The 1,662-nt window shown below is 60.5% G+C and overlaps 1 protein-coding gene across 1 annotated transcript in view; it reads left to right on the top strand.

Annotated features, from left to right (window-relative positions):
* The first annotated feature begins 1,016 nt into the window (after positions 1-1,016).
* The window catches only part of exosc6 (exosome component 6), an 11,916-nt gene continuing 11,270 nt past the window's right edge, over positions 1,017-1,662 (top strand). Inside the window, 1 exon segment of the mRNA XM_067997636.1 lies at positions 1,017-1,378. Within this exon segment, the coding sequence (XP_067853737.1) occupies positions 1,086-1,378 (293 nt within the window). The 5' untranslated portion in view covers positions 1,017-1,085.

The raw sequence follows: 1,662 nt of genomic DNA, 5'->3' as shown, positions 1-1,662 counted from the left end.
GAAAATGCACTGTTGGGTGGAGACATGATTGGCCTTGGCTGTGATGTGCTCTGTGGTCCTGCTGATGGACACTGTGTGGGCTCACACAGGAGGAACAGACACTTGGGCGAGGTATCAAAGGCCTACTCCATCAGACCCAAGCAAACGATCAGACTTTTCCGAAGAGGAGGGAAAAATAAAGCAGAACTGCAATCTCAACCATCTCCATCGTCACACTAGCTGCTCCTAGTGAGGAAAGACTTGCATTTACATAGCACCTTACACAATCTTAGGACATCCCAAAGCACTTTACGGCCAATGACGTACTTTTGAAGTGTAGTCACTTGTAACATGGCAGCCAATTTGCGCACAGCAAGGTCCCACAAACAGCAATGAGATTAACAACCAGATAAACTGTTTTAGTGATGTTTGAGGGATAAATATTGGCCAGGACACGGGGGGAGCTCCACTGTTCTTTATCGAAACAGTATCATGGGATCTTTAGCATCCATGAGAGGACAGATGGGGCATATGTGTAAGGTCTCATCCGATATCTGACAGTGCAGCACTCCCTTGGTGTCAGCCTAGATAATGGGCTCAAGTGTCTGAAGCTGGACTTGAAACCACAACATTCTGGCTCAGGCACTGAGCCATGGCTGAGACATTGCTCGCGCTACGAAAAAATAAACACTGCAGTTCCACCCCTCTCCACTCTGCACAGAAAACCTCCAATCTCCAGACAGGGGTCTTATGTTGGGGCTCCAATACGCATGATACTGTGGAATGACTGGGTCATTGGATGGTAGCTGGCATTTCTTCTCATAACACTAAGCTGTTATGGAACGATGTAAATCATGTCCCCTCCGAAGGGTGGGCGACCTGCTACCGAACTGCTTGCCCTTGCACACCCTCCAAGCAGCTGGTAGGAGGCTGTGCAGCATTGGGGTCTGGCCACTGGAGGGTGCAGTTCGTGGCTGGTCCTCCCAGCCTTCGGGGGGGCGCTGTAGCAGGAGGCCGGAGTTGGGGAGGGGGGGCGCGCTTGCTGGCGGTGCTGCCTCGTTGTCTGCGGCCTTGCCGACAGCGCCGGAGCCTCGATTCCCTGCCTCATGCCGGTAGACACCAAGCGGGTGCGGGGCCCCGACGAATCCCAGTCGCCGCTGCTGTTTGTGAGGGCCGATGCGGGTGCGAAGCCGGGGTGTTTGCAGCCCCGGGCGGACGGGCGATCTGCTGCCGAGCCGAGGCCTGTGTTTGCCCGGGCCGGGCTGGTGAGCCAGGCGGACGGCTCGGTGTACGCTGAGTACGGGCGGAGCAAGGTGCTGTGCGCCGTGTACGGGCCCCGCGAGAGCGAGAGGAAGGAGGAGCGTCGCATGAGCGGGGCAACCCTGGGCTGCGAGTTCAGGTACAAGCGCGCCCCCGGGGGGAGGGCACAGGGGGAGAGCACCCGGGGAGGGGGGGGGGAGGCACGAGGCACGAGGCACCCGGGGAGGGGGGGGGGGAGGCACGAGGCACGAGGCACCCGGGGAGGGGGGGGGGGAGGCACGAGGCACGAGGCACCCGGGGAGGGGGGGGGGGAGGCACGAGGCACGAGGCACGAGGCACCCGGGGAGGGGGGGGGGGGAGGCACGAGGCACCCGGGGAGGGGGGGGGGGGGCGGGGAGGCACGAGGCACCCGGGGAGGGGGGA

This window comes from Heptranchias perlo, chromosome 16 (genome assembly GCF_035084215.1).
Source record: "Heptranchias perlo isolate sHepPer1 chromosome 16, sHepPer1.hap1, whole genome shotgun sequence".
In the NCBI taxonomy this organism is placed as follows: domain Eukaryota; kingdom Metazoa; phylum Chordata; class Chondrichthyes; order Hexanchiformes; family Hexanchidae; genus Heptranchias; species Heptranchias perlo.
Note: the sequence above shows the minus strand (reverse complement) of the source record. Positions and strands in the feature narration are given on the sequence as shown.